Genomic DNA, 16,516 nt, shown 5'->3' with positions numbered 1-16,516 from the left:
CCTGAGCAAATGCTGGCCCTAGACAGGGGAGATGGGGCCCTGCTGGAGCTTGGCAAAACCAGGAGCTCCTTTCCAGCAGGAGTGTTAGAGGAGTGATTCCAGGATGAGATTGGGGGCGGGGGGTTAGCCCCATCCTTCTCTTTGTATAGATGCATGTGCAAACAGATATATAGGTACATGTAAACAAAACATACAACCAAATATAAGAAATCAACCAACTGGTTCTTTATGACTTTGTAAGCTTCAACTCATCTTCAACAAATGGCCATCTAGAAGCTAAACTGCTAGATGCTTTTTTTTTAATGACATTGGCAAAGTTTCTAGTCCTTAACATTACAAAAGCTGGCTTGGGAAGAATATGGACAAAACCTGAGGAAGTCAAAGCAAATTTCAGTAGGTGTTCCAGTGAACAGAGGGCTTCAGGGATCTGATCAGTTCTTTGCTCTTGCCTCAAATTGTTTTATAGTGTAAACCTAAGCATAGTATAAGAGCTGGGAGGGACTTTGGAGGTCATCTAGTCCAACCCTCTGCTCAGTACAAGCTCTGCAGTGCAGGGTGCAGCTGCAGCACCCCTTACAGGTGACCAACCAGCCTCTGCTTAAATACCTCCAGCGAAGGAGAACCCACCACCTCCCAAGGCAGCCTGCTTCACTGCCAAGCCGCCCTCACTGTTAGTAACTTCCTCCTAGTGTTTAATCAAAATCTGCTCCCCTGCAAGTTCCACCCATTATTTCTAGTCCTGCCCTTTGGAACAAAAGAGAACAAGTCTGCAACCATCTTCTGATATTTGAAGAGCGCTATAATTTCCCCTTTATCTTGTCTTCTAAAGGTAAACATACCTGGCTCTTTCAGCAGTTCCTTATTGAACTTGGTTTCCACACCCCTCACCATCCTGGCTGCTGTTCTCTGGATACATGCCAGTTTGTCAATGTCCCAGAACCCAATACAGTACTCCAGCTGCGGTCTGACCAGTGTAGAATATAGCAGAACTATTACTTCCTGTGACCTGGACGTTATGCTTTCTTAATGCAGCCAAAAATTGCATTAGCTTTTTTTGCAGCCACATCACACTCCTGGTTCATATTCAGCTTGAAAACCACTAAGATACCTAGGCCTTTTCCACATGGACTGCTCCCAAGCCAGGTTTCCTCCATCCTATGCTTGTTTGTGCCTTTGATGAAGTTGGAAGATGTTATGCAAACACCTACCCAGAACCTCAATTTCACTTCCACAAAACGGGATGCAAAGACAAGGTATCCCACAGTGGTAAGCAAAAGGAGGGCTGCCTCAAACTATGACTCCAGCCCACCCAGAGTCCCTCCCCCAAAACACCTCAAGAGTATGCAGAGCACAAACAACACAGCCCCCCACCTTGTCTGAAGGCCAGCAAGCCCTTCATGCTGTCACAGTTTGTATGCAATGTAGTTACAACTACATTCTCTGTTGTTCTCGCCAGTCATTGGCTCAAGATCTTCAGCGCTTTGCAGATCTCTTCTGTTCTTCTTGCAGATAGCTCCGTCATCAGACTGACCTGGAAATAAACCCCGTCTCATCTGTCACTTAGCTGCTTGTACAGGTTGCCATGTGGCATTTTGACAGGTTTTACTAGATGTCTCAGGCAAAAACATTCTGCTCCTTTGTCATAGCAACACTGTATACTCAATTTCAGATATCTCCTTTGACCAGCTGGGGGCAAGAAGAGCCCCTGCTGAATTAGGCCAAAGGACCTGAACTGCTGTTCAGAGAGAGATTGCCTCTGGAGAGAGTCGTTCTTTTTAGCCATCATGAATAATATTGCTAAGACTTTAGGGTGCAATCCTATGCATGTTTCCAGAGGAAAAAGTTCCACAACTCCCTGCATTTGACAGCCAGCCATGGGAGTTGTAGAACTTTTTCCAGTCGAAACATGCATAAGATTGCACCCTTAATTGTGCATGAAGTCACCTCCCTCTTCTATCTGTCCTGAATCTCCCACCAATCAGATTCATTCAGTGCCTCCTCCCTCCTCCCCCATTTCCAAGTTCTAGCATCACGAGGGAGAAAACCCATCCCTGTATCCCATATGTGGCACCTTCTAGAGGTGTTGGACTACAACTCCCACATCCAACAGAACTGGTGGCCAGGCTGGAAAAGGCTGTTCTGTCCACACTGTGTATGATTTTACAAGCCTCTTATCCTTGTCTTTTCCCCCTAAACTAAGAAGTCCCAAACGCTCTACCCTTTCCTGGAAGGGGAGCTGCTCCAGCCCCCTCAATCATTTTCTGCACCTCTCCCAGCTCTACAGAATCTGTTTTGAGGTGCACAGCCAGAACAGTACACACTGTATTCTCAATGCAGCCACACCACAGATTTATGCAAAGGCATGACAATAGCGGCAGGTTTATTTTCAGTTCTTTTCCTAATAATGCCCAGCACTGAGCCTTACTTTTTGACTGCAGCTGTGTAATTGTGCAGGGTCTCAAACTCTCCACATGCATCTCTATGTCCATTTGGAAGGGCATGCTTCAGGGATGGGTTTATTTCAAAGCTGTAATACTTGCAGTATTGTTGTGAGAATGTCTGAGATAATATATCCTAAGTAGTACCAAAATGGAGGGGGGGAGTGAAGGTGGGGTTGTAAGCTTCCCCAGGAACTTTGGGGTGTGGGGGTCCCTGTATGAACCTGTGACTGACAGTGTGGCGCCTGCCCTTTCATGCAGATCATGGTTCAGCCTGCCCCAGGCATCTCAGTGCAATTCCTGTTGCTATGCAGAAGCTGTAGCTAATGTTTATGCAGAGGATACAACCGGGGAACAAGCCTTTTATTTACTTTTATTCCAAGTGAGGCAGAGTCTTGCACCAGGTCAGCGTGCAGGACCCCCACCCATCTCAAAGCATTTCAATAGCCTTTTCGATGCAGATATATTCATATGGCTATATTTTGAAGCTTTTAGGATTGGTTGCAGAATCGCCACCTATTCCAACAATGGCCAATCAGAAGGTCAAATTTGTGTGTGCATGTGCAGCTGCTTGGGGACAGTCCCTGAAAAACTCGGGTTTACTATTACACAGTTGCCCTGGCTTTAATGCATACCAGTGACTATTCAGTGCTTCTCAGGGTCTTTTACACATGCCAGAAATGACTCTCTGTCATTTATTTGAACACAGTCCTTTGTTTTCCTCTGCTTGGGAGCGCTGGGGTTGGGGTTTCGGATGCTACCAAGGAAGACGGGGATGCCTGTGCTGTCCTCAATAACGAAGGCGAAGGGCTGGTTAATATCAAAATCAGAGCGTGAACGAGTCATGGCTACACTGGTCGCAGCCGACGCCTCTACCCCGGCCTCTGCAAGCTCTAGGGCAGCTCGGTGCTGGATGCTGGAGACCAAGAGAGGTCCCTCTGCAATGGGACGGAGATTTGGGGAAGAAAACAACTCACCAAGACCTACAGAGAAAGGAGTGAAAGTGCGATCAAGATAGCAACTTCAGGAACACAGGGGAGACACATCACAGATGCAGAAAACAAGAGCATGGTTCGCACAAGGCCATTCTCAGGGCTGTGCCTATTTGGGTGGAGGGAGGTCAATTCCCTACACCAAATCCTGCAACTGCAATTTTTTAAACCCCAACTAAAGCGTGCATGTATTTGCTAAGAGGACTTAAATTTCTGCTACTTCTAAGACTGAGGATTCCAACAGAATCTGGACTTCTGAAGTGATCCAGCAGAACATAGACTGAAGTTGTTCTGGCAGAAGTGTTAGGGGAAAAAGCAAGGAAGAGTCAACATGGAAGAAGGAAGAAGGGAAAAACATGGGACACACTCAGCCCAACATGCTATATCTGGAAGCTCTTTCTGGTCCTCCTCTGCTGAAAAAAACTAGACAAAATCTGGACCCACTTTGAAAAATTTGTCCCATGTCTGAGGTTTGAAGGCCGCAATTTACTTCCCCTTCCCCTCCAAGCCCCCTCCTTGTGGGTCATGAACAGCAGGCAGGGGCTTGAGTCTTAGTAACATACCAAGTGGTCTTACACCTAGTCAAGACTCTGTCCTGTCTACTGTGATGGGCATAATCTCTCCAGGATCTCAGGCAGGGAAGGGTCTTTCCCCATCAACTGCTAACATCCTTGTAACTGGAATTGCTGTGGATTGACCCTGGGACCTTCCGCATGCAAAGCAGGTGCCTTACCACTGAGCTGTGCCCCTTCCCCCTATTTTTTTTAATTTTTGTATAGTGCCTAACATATATTAGGTGCTCTTTCTCATAAAGAATGAAGATGATATACACCTGATCCCCCAACTCAAAAAACAGGCAAATGATTGCAAGAAGAGGAAGTGGAAAGTCTGGTCAGGTTCTTCAAGTTCTTTGTCTTTGCTGCACCATTGCAAATATTAATCACATTCTTCTCATTTCCAGAGCAGAAAGTGAACATGTGTGTAACATATCCTACAAGAGAGAGGGCCTTTTCAGTGGTGGCCCCCATCTGTGGAGAGCCCTCTCCAGTGAGGCTCACAAGGTGCTTACATTATGATCTCTTTGGCACCAGGTGAAGACCTTTTTATTCTCCCAGGCATTTTAAGCACTATTTTTAGTGCTTTTAAACTTTTTAGCGCTGTTCTACTTTGCTGCTACCTTTACTTTGGTTTTATGTGCTGCAGCATTTTTACACTTTGCTGCTGGTGTTCAGAAGACCCTCTGTGGGACTGCTTTGAATATTCTCAGAAATCTGTTTAGCAGAAGTGGCCACCCCCACCCTGGGCTAACCCCCCTCTCACCTAATCGGCTGAGAGCTTGGTTGAGGTTCAGGTGGTATTGCAAGTGCAGCTTTGGCATCACCACGGTGGTGGGCCGCTCCTTGGGGAAATGGATTTCGCGGTTGGCCTGGTAGAACTCAGACAGCAGCCGAGAGAAGTTCCTCTCAAAGTGGTTTGGAACAAGGACCACAAGACTTGTGTTGCCCTTAAAGGGGAACCTAGCAACCTGGAAGAGCCACAGCAAAGATAAAAAAAGATGGGCAACGCAGAGCAGCAGGAGTGGGAATCCTGGATGAGGAATGCAGAAAGCTGCCTTATAGCAAGTCAGACTCTTGGTCCATCTAGCCCAGTAGTGTCGACACTGACTGGCAGCAACAGCTCTCCAGGATTTCAGGCAGGAATTTTTCCAGCCCTACCTGGAGATGCTGGGGATTGAACCAGGGACCTTCTGTATGCAAAGCAGGGGCTCTACCACTGAGCTATGCCCCCTCCCAATTATTTGGGCACCAAAGGGAACAATCAGGATGATGGCACGAGTGGAGCAGGGTGGACCCTTGAATGCCTTGCTTCTTTCAATTTCCATGGGTCCCATCTCATCCTGGGAGGACAATATAGTGAAAGTTTTCCCAGGTGCTGACATTCTCCTTAGAACCAACATTGTAGGCTCAAGACAACAGCCCTGTATTTTCCACCCCCACCGTGAGTGCTTACCTGAATATCCAAGGACTCCATTGAAAACCAGCTAAGGTACATCTGTGCCTTCATCATCTCCACGGAGACTGTGAACTCATCATCCAAGTGGAACATTCTAGGCTCAGTCAGTAGAGGGTCAAATTTGGTTTCCCAAAACCCTGCTCCAAAACAAAGGAAAAATCCATCAGAGAGAGATAGGAGCCGTCACTCAGAGGACAGACTTTGGGAGGTTGTCTCTTCAGCATCCAGCATTTTCAGCCAAGTATTCACGGGTTTTAAGTTTCAATTGGAAGTCAAACAGCCATCCATTATGTTACAGCGACAGTAAGTTATAAGGACAGGTTAAAACAAGACGTACTGAGACTTCGTCCACGTAGTTACTCCTAGGACTTCAACCCAATAATTTTCACTTGATTAATTATAGAACTTTTAATCAATTGGGTAATTAAATTTGCATGTGGGTAAAAATATTTCTGAAGCATAGAATCATAGAATAGTAGGGTTGGAAGGGGCCTACAAGGCCATCGAGTCCAACCCCCTGCTCAATGCAGGAATCCAAGTCAAAGCATCCCTGACAGATGGCTGTCCAGCCTCGTCTTGAACGCCACCAGTGTGGGAGAGCCCACTATCTCCCTAGGTAATTGGTTCCATTGTTGTATTGCTCTGATAGTCAGCAAGAAGCATACTTTGTTTTTAAATGATACACACCTGTCATTGTGGGCATAGTCTTAGAAGAGGCATCCTCACAGGGAATGCCTCCTTAAGGTGGCTGTTAGCTTCTGCTGTTTTAACAACAACATTATTTAAAAGTAATGCACATTTTTATTTGCTTCCTGATTAATTGGGAGCACCTGGGTCAATTAGAAGTTTCCTGGTGTAATTGATTTGGGGGCCGAAGTTAATTCACATTTATTAGACTCCTACCGCATTTTAGCTCCATGTCTCTCAGGACCTTTGCAGAGGAAGCACAGAGCCACCCTGAGCTCTCCCGAACAGTCCCAAACCACCATGGCCAGCGTGCAGCTTCTGTGGGGGTGGTGGGAAAGGGCAGTGGAGCTCACCTCGAAAATGTACTGCATTGAGCAGAATCATCACAACGCTGGCTGGCAGGTCGGACAGCATGGTGGGGATCTGTCCATTGGTTGCTTCTTTCACCCAGTTGTTGATGGCTGCAAGGTCTGCCTCGTGGTTTCCGGACAGGGTGGCTGGCTTGGCGCCATAGAACCTCTCCGAGTCTTCCAGGAATTTCTTTTTAACTAGGAACCCTGGGAACGGCTCAGCGGGAGAGTCAAGAGTTTCAGGAAGAGAGGTGGGATGTGGCAGGACTGAGCCCCACCCCACCCAAGTGAGATCAGTGGGGGTGAATCGGCTCCCAGATTGCTGGTAGGAATCCCCCCAGCCCAGTTTCAGGAGGAGATGCAGGAGCACCCCAGGCCTCCAGTTCCCACGCCTGGTACAAAGGTTCTTATGGCAGTTGCAGGGAAGGAGATCTGGCTAAACATTAGGAGAAAAAAATTAAACGGGGCATGGCCAATGGCCAAGAATGCTGGGTGTTGTAGTCCAAAACGTCTGGAGGGCACCAGATTGGGAAAGGCTTCTCTGTAGCAGCCACCTGTCAACTTTGTCCCTTCCTCTTTTGTGGGCCTGTTTCCTTTTACTTATTTTAGGATATTTACATGCCACCTTTCATAATATATATATATTCTCAGGGTAGCAACAATAAAATGACTTTTTCAGGGGAAACAGGACATCGTCTTCCAAGACCTACATTTCTGGGGGCCAGGCTGCATCACATTATCTAATTTAAATGATTTAAATCATTTGAGATCCTGGTGGTTAAGATACCTCTTAATCTTCATTTTCTCTTTAAATAGTTCATCTCTATACTATTTCTCTCTCCCTCCTTCCTCTCAGTCCCTCACTGGGATACATTTAGTGAGATGTTCATCTCGTTCCATGAAGCTCATTTATTAACAATGGAGGAATTTGTTCTCTGTGACCCCAAAGAGGAGCAACATCCAGAAGGAAAGCTCTGAATGAAAATGGCTCTTTTTCTGGAATATCTTTTCTAAAACAATTCTAGAGCTACATTTTCAAACCTGAGAGGCACTAGGATTCAGATCATGACTAGCCAAATTCAGTGTGGTGGCTTTAAGGGCTAGAGATTTTAGACTAGAAGCACAAGAGAGATTTATTTTCCAGAAAATTGGCTTGAAATGGGATTGGAGCTTGGGCATGTGGACCATATCCCACTTTTACCTCTGATTCAACAGATTATTGCTTCAAAACCCTGCAAAACCTGTTTTGCCAGAGGCAACTGTGAGGTAAAATAAATGTGCGCGCACACTATGGGAGGCAAAGCTCCTCTCAAACCATGTTCGGTTCTCTTGAGAGCTGTTGCTTGTTCCCAGCTTTCGTGTAAGGAGTAGCCAACAAGTATGAAGGGCATGGTTGAGCAGGGCATCTCCGCGCAAGAGGCTTGGGGTGCTTCCAGATGCACCACGGCGCTGCCAGTGAGAAGACTTGCCTGGAAGAACCCTAAAATTGGTTCTCGCTTCAGCTGGGTTTGCAGTGCTGCAGCCGTAAAGCCCTCACTGGCCACCGTGCCCCCTTGCGCTACAAAGTGGCCAGCCAACAATCGGGCTGTTCAGCAGCAAGAGAGGCTCAAAGAGACGTTGAGAGGTTGGAGACGTGTGAATGCATCTCCGGCTCTCTCAGATCTTGTTGCCAGTGGCACTCCCGGGGGCTCTCAATCCAGATCGGGATCAGAGTGGGGGAGGTTGATCCCACCCCAAGCTCTGACATTCACCATGCCCATATTGTGCTTGTCCTGCTGATGCAGATAGCATCTGAGGTGCCAGTCTTCATAGGGAAATTATGTGGGGAAAGGCTTAAATTCCCTCCTTTCCATAGTCTCAATCCAGATCTCCCCCCCCCCCCACTGTGGCTACTAATTGTAAAAGACAGAGATGCATTCACACATTCCGGCCCATGACTCCTTGTGCCCAAGGGCAAGTTGATTTAATTCCCCCTGCTCAGCCCTCTCACCTTTTTCCAGGTAAATACGGGCAGCTATGCTGAGCTCAGTCTTGCTCAGGTGCTGGGACATGGCTCGCAGGGCCTGGTGGACGCAGGGCACTGACTCCACCCGCAGCGCCTCCAGCAGGTGCTTCTCTGTCTGGTTAGCTGCTCCTGGAAGAGACGGGTGGGTGGGGCAGTCAACACTCCCCTCTGGGAGAGGCAGGAGCTTGTGCTTGTGGACATAGCAGCCCCAAGCCCCCCACAGGCTCATGAAGGAGAGGCTGAGAGCGGGGATGTTCTCCCACTCGTATCTGGGCTGCTGCTTCCAAAGCTCTGCTCACAAGCCAGGGCTGCTGCCCATTGTGACTGGTGGGGCAGATGTTCAGTATTCTACTGAGATTGCCGAAGGCATACAGGAGAAGACCACATGTGGCATGTGGAAGCAGTGGAGCTAATGTACCTGGCTGTGGGGGGATCTCTCTCCCACAAGTGGATGGGGGACCAGCAGGGGGTCACTGCCCCGTTTGCCCCAGATATAGAGCCAACTCTGCTGCTCACATCAGTCCGCAGCAGGAGAGGCCCTGCAACAGGCCCAGCATTCAAACAGGAGGGGGCCCAGCGTGTTGGAGGGAGCAGCCTCTTCCCCCACTGCATAAGCCCAAAGGAGGGAGCAGCCTCAGTTATACCTCCAAAGAAAGGGGGGCTGGCATTCTTTGGACATGCCCATCCCAGTTACAGAATTTCTTGAGTGCCACCGCAAGAGTGTTCGTGTGCTGTGCAGAGAGGGTTCATTAAAGGCCCTGGTTGCTCAGAGCATCTACTGGCTGGGAGGTTGCCCATTGCATCTCTGTATCATTCTGGACATTGGCCTTGCCTCCTTTCAGCTGGCCTTTGCTGGGAACAGGCATTTCCACAGCCATCTCTGCATTGGTTGTGAACAGACTGCTCAGAGAGACAACCGAATTGCCTGCCCTCAGAGGAAGCTGCCTGATGAATCTCTGTGTGAATCACTAGCTCAAGGGCTGCCCTACTCAGAAGCACACAAGGGACCCCCACATACACTCTCAAAGCAAAGCTTGTGGGGGCTGTAACCACAAAGTGCTGTGTCTTCACTTTTGATTTTGTGGGCGGAAAGATGCCCTCCTGACCCCTAAGAAGATTTGGGTCACTGACCTAGAGCCAAGTGGGCAAGTGCCAGGCTGACACTGAGGGGAGAGAAGAAGAGGTTGTCTTTGCTGTTCTCCAGCTCCACCTCGTGCAGGAGGTCTGCAGCAAACATCATCATGGCATGAGCTATCTCGGACATGTTCTTGGGAGGGATGTCCTCATTGCAGCCTTGTCTGTGGCCCTCCTCTGCTGCCTCAGGAGAGTTTTGGAGGTCTTCCAACACCTGCTCGCCAGGGCCTCCCTCTGCCCCAGCTGAACCCTCGCCCTCTGGCTGTGGCACTTCATTGGGGAGGCTAGAAGACAGCATGGTGGGACCCAGGCGGGCCTCCTGGGTCTCAGCTACTGAGCCTGGCACAGCGGTGGTTGCCTTGGGCAGAGCAAGATCCAGCTGCAGAGCATCTCCTATGGATCCATCCTGCAAAGATACGGACAGGTAGAGCTAGAAGAAGAAAGGAGTAAAGAAGCAGACCCTTGGGAAATGCTGAATGGTTAAGCTCCTGCTTTGCATGCCAAAGGTCCCTGCTTCAATCTCTAGTTAAAGCACCTTGTGTGGCAGGTTGGCAAGATCTCTGCTTATCATCTGGATCCCAGAGAGCCATTGCTGGTCAGAGTAGGTCAAACTGGGCTAGATGGACCAATGGTTGGAAAAGGCAGCTTTCCTATTGGAACACACAATGCATGTGCAGGAGGCCCCAGGTCCAATCTCCAGTTAAAAAAGAATCTGGTAGCACGTGAGGGGAAAGCCTGTTCCCTGCCTGAGAGCCCCTGCAAGTAAGGGTTAACCATATTGGACTTGAGGGTCAAACAGTCCTGGTATATGAGAGCTCAATAATATAAGAACAACCCTGCTGGATGAGGCCAAAGGCCTCTCTAGTCTAGCATCCTGTTTTCCAAAAAATATCAGCAGAAGAAAAAAGCACAATTTTTTAGCTTGCATTTCTTTTGTTCAAGTTTGTGTTGCTTTTTGTTCTCCTTCTTTGGGCAAGACTTCCATTTTCTGAAGGAAGCCTTCTTTTCTCTAACAGTATTTTAGAGAACGCTTCCTTGGAGGTCCTGGATTTCAACTTCCTACCCAGCAATCTAAATTTGGCTTTCAGGAATGACTATGTTTCCCCACAGCATTGGTGCTGACCATCATATGTGGGCGACAAGGGTTAGCAAAGTTACCATCACCACAATTCCCAGTCTTGAATGTAACGTTTCCATTGATGCAACTTTAAATAGCATTTGAATCCTTGGATCCTCAAGTTCTGAACAACTTTCGCCCAGTCTCAAATCTGCCACTTTTGGGCAAGGTGATTGAGCGGGTGGTGGCGGTGCAGTTGAAGGCACACTTGGAAGAAACTGATTATCTAGACCCATTTCAGTCGGGCTTCAGGCCTGGGCATGGGACAGAAACGGCCTTGGTCGCCTTGGTGGATGATATGAGGAGGGCTCTGGATAGGGGTGAATGCTCCTTCCTTGTTCTCCTCGACCTCTCAGCGGCTTTTGATACCGTTGACCACGGTATCCTCCTGGACCGCCTGGAGGGGTTGGGCATTGGAAACACTGTATTGCGGTGGTTCCGGTCCTTCCTCTCCGGCAGGTACCAGAGGGTAGCACTGGGAGAGGAGGTTTCGGACCCGTGGCCACTTACTTGTGGGGTGCCACAGGGTTCCATCCTCTCCCCGATACTATTTAACATCTATGTGAAGCCACTGGGGGCTATCATCAGGAGGTTTGGGGTGCAGTGTCATCAATATGCGGATGACACGCAGCTCTACCTCTCATTCAAATTTTCACCAAGGTTGGCCGTAGAATCCCTGTCCAAATGTCTGGAGATGGTGAGTGGCTGGATGGGGAGGAATAAGCTGAAGCTCAACCCTGACAAGACCGAGGTACTTTTGGTGGGAGACAAGAGGAGGCTGGGGGATGTTGACCTGGTGTTGAATGGGGTACAGCTACCCTTGAAAGACCAGGTCCGCAGCCTGGGGCTCATTTTGGACTCCCAGCTGTCCATGGAGGCTCAGGTGTCAGCTGTGAGCCGGACAGCGCTGTATCAACTCCATCTGATACGGCGGCTGCGCCCCTTCCTTCCCGACCATCTGCTCCCATCGGTAGTACATGCCCTGGTCTCCTCTCGTTTAGACTACTGTAATGCGCTCTACGTGGGGTTACCCTTGAAGACGGTTCGGAAACTGCAGCTGGTACAGAATGCGGCGGCTCGCCTGATTAAAGGCAGCCGCCGGCGAGATCACATCACTCCAGTGCTGAAGGAGTTGCACTGGTTACCAGTTGTTTTCCGGGCCAAATTCAAGGTGTTGGTTTTGACCTTTAAAACCCTATATGGTTCCGGCCCAGCCTATCTTAAGGAGTGCCTCCAGCAACACCAGACAGGCCGCTTAACAAGATCAGCCTCGGATGGCCTTCTCTCTGTCCCATCAGCCAGGACAGCTAGACTGGTGGGGACAAGGGAGAGGGCCTTCTCTGTGGTGGCCCCCACTCTGTGGAACTCCCTCCCTAGGGAACTCCATCATGCCCCCTCTTTAATGAGCTTCCGTCGTGCATTAAAAACGTGGTTGTTCAGGCAGGCATTTGGGGTGGGTTAGGGTATTTAAAAAAAAAAAAAATTATGGTAAAATTTTATTGTTTTAAATTGTTTTATGGTGGGTTGTACATCGCCCAGAGTGGCTGGGTGACCAGTCAGATGGGCGATTAATAAATTAAATAAATAAATAAATAAATAAATTTGCCCTTTTTGCAACTTTAAAATGAAAATCCACAAGGTTTGTCTCTCACCTGGAGGATGTTCCTCTGAGTAATTTCTTCCCAATCCAAGGCACACACAAGAAGAGCCTAGGAGAGAACCAGCCAGAGTGAGCTGTCTAAGGCAGCACCCACCTGTGCCAAAGGCTCTTTGCGGGTTCAGGATCTTGCTCCGATTACTCCAAGCCCCATCCATATACGGGGGGGGGGGGGCTTGGAGCAGATAGAAGACATGTGTAAAATTGAATGTTGGAAGCAGAAGAACCACCCCTCCCCCCCCCAGTGGCAGACCTCACAAGAGAGTTGCTTGGGGGGGGGGGCAGTGGCACATTAAAACGCACACAGGAGGCAAAGCCAACTTAGCATTACAACCCACTTCCCACCCACTTGCAGAACTTGTAATGCACTAGATAATTAACAGACGCTGCCGGGGGGGGGGCGGGGGGCTTTCGGAATGGGACTCCAGGAGCCCCAACACACAACCATGGAGCAGGACCAGCCTTGGGGACCCATTAAGCCCATTCCAGCAGCCAGGCCTGCTGCTCTAAGAGCACAAACATAATTCTCCATATCTGCTTTCGGTGCTCTGCCCACTTGAAGCCAGCCATCCTGGTCAAGTTGCTGAAAGGAATGCTCCTGATCAAGTTCAGCTTGGCATTCATGTCCTCCCCTGTGCTTTGCCTCCCCACCCCCACCCTGACCTGGGGGAAGGGCCCCCAGTGAGAAAGCGTTCGCCAGGCAGGGCAGATCAGGCCTGTCTGCGACTTACCCCAAGATGCGTGGCATACAGAGCAGACAGGCAGACAAGCAGCAGAGTCCAAGGCAGGGCAGCCATCTTTTAAGGGTCAAAAGGGTGGGGTGCTGCTCCTGCTGCTGCTGGAGGAGAAGAAAACAAAGGTTGGAGACTCCTCCATCTCCACGGTCCTGGGGACATCAGTGGTCGGAGAAGGAAAAGCCTTGGGCCGAACCAATGGCCTTCCCGCCCCAACCATTAGGCTGTTGGAGCCCTCCATGAAGTTCACCCCCAACCTGTGGCCTTTGCCCCGCCCCTGAGGGGGTCCCCTTGACAAGCATCTAGCTGTACTGCCTTTGGACATGTGAGGAGCCCAACTCCCTCCTTCCCCCATTGCAAGACAGCCTGTGATCATCACCTTCCAGATTGAGGGTTGCAAAAATTAGAGGTTTTGTCCTGTGTATTTTGGAGGTAGGTTGTGCGTGGGGAAGTTGTTTGTTGTCAGGAAGATCCTTCAATCCCCCTGCCCCCAATCACAACTTTTCCAGGGTCTGCTGCTGCTTTGTGGCCAGTTCTCTGGATCTCAGCTTTAAAGCTTGGACGGTATGTGCGAGAGGGAATGAGCTCCCTGTGAACGTTCAGCCACTATTAAGACCTGCACCTAGCTACAGTCCAATGAGCTCAGGCAGGGTGTGTGTGTGTGTGTGTGTGTGTGTGTGTGTGTGTGTGTGTGTGCGTGCCCCCTTCCTTTCACAGTGCATCACAAGAAAGCAGGGCTCCCTCCTCTTCCTCTCCTCCCTACCTGTCTCACACACACCCTAGTCACAAACTGCTGTGAAGTGGGGCGGCCCTTCTTCCTCCACCCACCCCCCTGAGAAAGAACAGCAGATGCCTCTCGCATCATGACTTCAAGGCCCCACAATGACTGCAACCCCCTGTCCCGTTCCACAGACACCCTGGCTCCCCCACCCGCCTTCACCTTGGTCCTTGGAGTGGCTCTTCCTTGTGCCTCTGCTGCTGCTACCACCCACTCTGGCTCCACGGGTGGGGGGGGCAGAAGTGGCCCCCAAGCGTTGCCAAGAACCAGCAGCAACGCCTATTTGTGTAATTCTTCCCCTCTGCAGGCAAATATTGACTTTCTGCATGCAGTTAAACATTTGTCTGGGACCTGTTGGTGCAGGAGGAACTCTAAGCAGCCAAACAGCCTCCACCGCTTTTTAAGAAAGAGCCTCCTTCCTCTCTCTGAAAAGACAAGAAGGAAGCCTCTTCCACTTTGGGGGCCAGCACCAGGGAGAAGCACGGCACAAGGCTGAGCATCGGTAGCGGGACATCCAGGATCCACCCCAGCTGGATCAAATCCTCCAACTCCAACCCACTAGATCTTGGCCAAAGCAGAGGCATTTGGGAGGTGGGCAACCGGAGGAAGAGAGGGAAGGGTCCATGGCTCAGCTGCACAGCACCTGCTTTGCATTGCAGATCCCAGGGAGATTCAGTCCTGGGCATCTCCCCATAACAAATAAGGGCCCCGGCTTGATAGCACAGCTGAAGCCAGCTGCACTGGATGGAGCCATGGTCCATCTCAGGAGAAGGCAATTCCATAGCCCCACAGCTGGGGCAGAGAACCAGAGCAGATTTTATCAAGCTTATACACTGCCTGAGTTGGAAGGGCCCTCAGAGGCCATCTAGACCAATCCACTGCTCAGTGCAGGCATCTTGCAGCTACAGCACCCTGACAGAGGGCTGCCCAGCCTCTGCATAAACACCTCTTGAGGCAGCCTTGTGCCGTCAGGACATTCCTCCTGATCTCTGCCAAAATTTGCTTCCCTGCCATTTCCACCCCTCAGGTCCAATCCTGCCCTCTGGAGGAACACCAGAAGGAGCCTCCTCTGTCTGCTGGTTGCATCCAGCCGGCCACCACACCTCATGAGGGCAAGGAACAGTTTAGCTGTATTGTATTCTTATCATTGGGATGTACAGTCAGGATCAGAAATATTGGAACAAGGATAACTGTTTCGGCAGTTGGCCTCTGTACACCACCACATTAAAGTTGAAAGGAAACACACCCAGATGGGAGCGAAGTCAGGACTTTCAGCTGTAATTCAAGAGGTTTGACAAAAGTAGGGCACTAACCATTCAGGAAATACAGCCAGTGGCATACACCCCCCCCCCCATCGTTCGTGGCTCATAAGTAATGGAACAAATCAACATCATTTCAAACTTAAGGGTCGCCTTTAATACCCGGATGAAAATCCTTTGCAGTCAATGACTGCCTGAAGTCTGGAACCCATGGACATGACCAAACGCTGAGTTTCCTCCCTCGAGATGCTTTGCCAGGCCTATACTGCAGCTGCCTTCAGCTGCTGCTTGTTTGTGGGTCTTTCTGCCTTCAGTCTTGTCTTCAGGAAGTGAAAAGCATGCTCTGTTGGGCTGAGATCAGGTGACTGACTTGGCCATTGAAGAACACCCCACTTCTTTGCCTTGAGAAACTCTTGGGTAGCTTTTGCTGTATGTTTTGGGTCATTATCCATCTGCAATATGAAGCAGCGTCCTATCAGTTTGGCAGCATTCGGCTGAATCTGAGCAGAAAGTATAGCCCTATACACTTCAGACTTCATCCTGCTGCTTTTATCAGCAGTCAGGTCATCAATAAACGCCAGTGACCTGGTTCCATTGGCAGCCATACATGCCCATGCCATAACACCGCCTCCACCATGTTTGACAGACGATGTGGTATGCTTCGGATCATGAGCTGTTCCTGTCCTTCTCCATACTTTTCTCTTCCCATCATTCTGGTACAAGTTAATCTTGGTTTCATCAGTCCAAAGAATCTTATTCCAGAACTGGGCAGGCTTTTTAGGTGTTTGCTGGCAAAGGCCAATCTGGCCTGCCTGCTCTTGAGCGTTACCAGTGGTTTGAACCTTGTTGTGAAGCCTCTGTATTTACGTTCATAAAGCCGTCTCTTGACTGTAGATGTTGACAATGACATGCCTACCTCCGCAAGAGCGGTCTTGACCTGGCTAGATTTTGTGAAAGGGTTCCTCTTCACCATGAGCAGAATTCTGCAGTCATCCACTTTAGTTGTCTTCCGTGGTCGTCCAGGCCTTTTGCTGTTGCTGAGTTTGCCAGTTAATTCCTTCTTTTTCAGGATGTTCCAGACTGTTGAATTGGCCACTCCCACTGTTTTTGCTATCTCTCTGATGGGTTTATTTTGTTTCCTCAGCCTAACGATGGCCTCCTTCACTTGCATGGACACCTCTTTGGACCTCATGTTGGGAGTTTCAGTGAACAGCCACCAAATGCAAATGTAACACTCAGAACCACCTCCAGGCCTTTTATCTGCTTGATTGGTCATGGGGTACCCAGGAAACAGGCCACACCTGGCCATGCAGCTGCTTGTCAGCCATTCGTTCCATTACTTATGAGCCACC

The 16,516-nt window shown here is 49.6% G+C and overlaps 2 protein-coding genes across 7 annotated transcripts in view; one reads left to right on the top strand and one right to left on the bottom strand.

Annotated features, from left to right (window-relative positions):
- SMYD4 (SET and MYND domain containing 4) overlaps positions 1 to 16,516 on the top strand; it is a 52,149-nt gene that overhangs the window by 25,631 nt on the left and 10,002 nt on the right. The window contains exon 13 of one of the 2 annotated variants that reach the window (XM_084822562.1): positions 16,309 to 16,480. The exons of the other annotated variant lie outside the window; for it this stretch is intronic. Within the exon in view, the coding sequence (XP_084678688.1) occupies positions 16,309 to 16,396 (88 nt within the window). The 3' untranslated portion in view covers positions 16,397 to 16,480. Of the gene's footprint in view, positions 1 to 16,308; positions 16,481 to 16,516 lie in introns of those variants that run through there. 2 annotated transcript variants of the gene reach the window in all.
- SERPINF2 (serpin family F member 2) lies at positions 202 to 14,122 on the bottom strand. 5 transcript variants are annotated; one of them, XM_084822580.1, is made up of 10 exons: positions 14,068 to 14,122; positions 13,125 to 13,228; positions 12,389 to 12,445; positions 9,617 to 10,025; positions 8,471 to 8,614; positions 6,484 to 6,687; positions 5,441 to 5,580; positions 4,751 to 4,955; positions 3,074 to 3,421; positions 202 to 1,531 (listed from the first exon to the last, which is right to left on the bottom strand). In XM_084822580.1, the coding sequence occupies exons 2-9, from the start codon at positions 13,188 to 13,190 to the stop codon at positions 3,084 to 3,086; spliced, it is 1,563 nt and encodes a 520-aa protein (XP_084678706.1). In that variant the 5' UTR covers positions 13,191 to 13,228; positions 14,068 to 14,122; the 3' UTR covers positions 202 to 1,531; positions 3,074 to 3,083. The 5 variants fall into 5 exon arrangements, 4 of the variants coding, with proteins under 4 accessions (XP_084678706.1, XP_084678705.1, XP_084678708.1 ...); XR_014786116.1 differs by having other exon boundaries at positions 203 to 1,818; positions 1,923 to 3,421; positions 13,125 to 13,231; XM_084822579.1 differs by lacking the exon at positions 202 to 1,531 and having other exon boundaries at positions 2,328 to 3,421.

The sequence above is a fragment of the Heloderma suspectum genome, chromosome 16 (genome assembly GCF_057233095.1).
Source record: "Heloderma suspectum isolate Gila_16-S chromosome 16, 16-S_ref, whole genome shotgun sequence".
NCBI lineage: Eukaryota > Metazoa > Chordata > Lepidosauria > Squamata > Helodermatidae > Heloderma > Heloderma suspectum.
This window is presented reverse-complemented; position numbering and strand designations above follow the sequence as displayed.

What these genes read in the sequence shown, in the direction of transcription:
- SERPINF2 (XM_084822580.1), bottom strand. Translation starts at nt 13,190, where the DNA reads ATGGCTGCCCTGCCTTGGACTCTGCTGCTTGTCTGCCTGTCTGCTCTG. An exon ending in TGGAGTCCTTGGATATTCAG is followed by an intron (nt 4,956 to 5,440) that starts GTAAGCACTCAC and finishes TGGCTCTTCCAG; the next exon opens with GTTGCTAGGTTCCCCTTTAA. An exon ending in CCAAGCTCTCAGCCGATTAG is followed by an intron (nt 3,422 to 4,750) that starts GTGAGAGGGGGG and finishes CTTTCTCTGTAG; the next exon opens with GTCTTGGTGAGTTGTTTTCT.